At 66.3% G+C, this 1,942-nt stretch overlaps 1 protein-coding gene across 1 annotated transcript in view; it reads left to right on the forward strand.

The window, feature by feature from the left end:
- Positions 1 to 1,942, forward strand: part of LOC102753093 (cytochrome P450 2D17) — an 18,796-nt gene that overhangs the window by 3,739 nt on the left and 13,115 nt on the right. Inside the window, exons 4-8 of the mRNA XM_006775949.2 lie at positions 26 to 218; positions 304 to 464; positions 849 to 1,025; positions 1,177 to 1,318; positions 1,542 to 1,729. Of these exons, the coding sequence (XP_006776012.1) occupies positions 26 to 218; positions 304 to 464; positions 849 to 1,025; positions 1,177 to 1,318; positions 1,542 to 1,729 (861 nt within the window). The remainder of the gene's footprint in view (positions 1 to 25; positions 219 to 303; positions 465 to 848; positions 1,026 to 1,176; positions 1,319 to 1,541; positions 1,730 to 1,942) is intronic.

Genomic DNA, 1,942 nt, shown 5'->3' on the forward strand with positions numbered 1-1,942 from the left:
GGAGGGAGAGCCCCGGAGCCACGAGTGCAGCAGAGATGGGGCCAGCGCCCACTCCCCGCTCCCAGGAGTGATCCTCGCGCGCTATGGGCACGCGTGGCGCGAGCAGCGGCGTTTCTCCGTGTCCACCATGCGCGACTTCGGCCTGGGCAAGAAGTCCCTGGAGCAGTGGGTGACCGAGGAGGCCGCCTGTCTCTGCGCCGCATTCGAGGACCAGGCCGGTCAGTGCGGAGGCTGAGGGCGAGGAGGGGCAGGGGCTGGGCACGAGAGGAGGGACGCGAACCCGCTCTGCACCCCCTTCCCTAGGGCTCCCCTTCAGCCCCAACGCCCTCCTGAACAGAGCCGTGAGCAACGTGATCTCCTCCCTCATCTATGGGCGCCGCTTTGAGTATGAGGACCCGCGCTTCCTCAAGCTGATGGACCAGATGGAGGAAGGGTTGAAGGAGGAGTCGGGAATCCTGCGCCAGGTGGGGGAGTCGTGGGGGCCCCCACCTCCAATGTACCTCCTGGGAGGAGGGTTATACAGGGGGCGCTGGAGAAGGGCATTCAGAAGGGGCCTCTGCAAGAGCACAGGCCTGGAGGGGAGAGACCGAAGACACCGAGAGGGAGAGGCGCGCCAGGGTCACAGCCCCAGGACATCCAGGGGCCTGCACCTCCCTCATCAGAAGCCATGACTGGGAGATTTCAGGTTTACCTTCGGGCAGCACAGGCCAAGGGAGGAGGTCGGTCAGGTTGAGCCCCGCATGTAGGGAGGAAGCAGGGCAAGGTGGCAACCCCTTGGGACCTGACTTGTCCAGAGGACACCTGGGCGCAGGAAGGCCCGCCCCGGACCCACACCTGTGCCCGTCCAGGTGCTGGAATCGGTCCCTGTGCTGCTGCGCATCCCGGGGCTGGCTGCCAAGGTCTTCAAGGGGCAGAGGGCCTTCATGGCTCTTCTGGACGAGCTGCTCGCCGAGCACAAGATGACCCGGGACCCAGCCCAGCCACCCCGAGACCTGACTGACGCCTTCCTGGATGAGGTGGAGAAGGTGAGGGGCAGCTGCCAGGGATGGGGGCGGGGGCTGTGGGTGGTGCCATGAGGTAAGCCCAGGGGTTGGGCCCCCAGGCTGCTGGGAGTACTGGGGGGGCCACTGGAGGGCTCCCTCCCTCTGCCCCTTTGCCCGCCCTCTGCATGGCCAGGCCAAGGAGGACCCCAGGAGCAGCTTCAACAGTGAGAACCTGCGCATGGTGGTGGCTGACCTGTTCTCTGCGGGGATGGTGACCACTTCGACCACACTGGCCTGGGCCCTCCTGCTCATGATCCTGCACCCGGATGTGCAGCGTGAGCCTGGCCTGGGGGTCGGGTGGGATGGGGGAGGCAGGAAAGGGTCAGCTATGGTCCCTGAGCTGAGTTTGGCTACGCAGAGGCTGGGTCCTGACTCTGAGGTCAGAGTGACTTCCTTCTCCACATGGGCCAGCCCCCGATTCACCCCCTCATAGGCCAGAGCCCAGACCCCACCCCCACCTCCGGGCCCTGACCCCTGAAGGGATGCTTGCCTGTCCAGACCGGGTCCAAAAGGAGATCGATGAGACAGTAGGGCAAGCGCGGCGACCAGAGATGGCGGACCAGGCCCGCATGCCCTTCACCACGGCTGTGGTCCACGAGGTGCAGCGCTTTGGGGACATCGTCCCCCTGGGCGTGCCCCACATGACCTCCCGCGACATTGAACTGCGGGGTTTCCTCATCCCCAAGGTAGGCCTGTGGCCGCCCCACCCCCGCTCAGCCACACCCACCACCTGTGCTCTGACATGGCCACTGACCGGGACCCTAGCCCCGCTCACTGCCCAGCACTGACTGTCCCGTCCGAGTGCCGTGGGGGTGAGCGCAGAGGGAGGGCCCCCGCTGGCTGGGAAGACAAGCTCAAGTGTTGGAGGAGACCCAGGGTTCAGGGCTGGGTGGCAGGGA

Source organism: Myotis davidii, unplaced genomic scaffold, assembly GCF_000327345.1.
Source record: "Myotis davidii unplaced genomic scaffold, ASM32734v1 scaffold428, whole genome shotgun sequence".
Lineage (NCBI taxonomy): Eukaryota > Metazoa > Chordata > Mammalia > Chiroptera > Vespertilionidae > Myotis > Myotis davidii.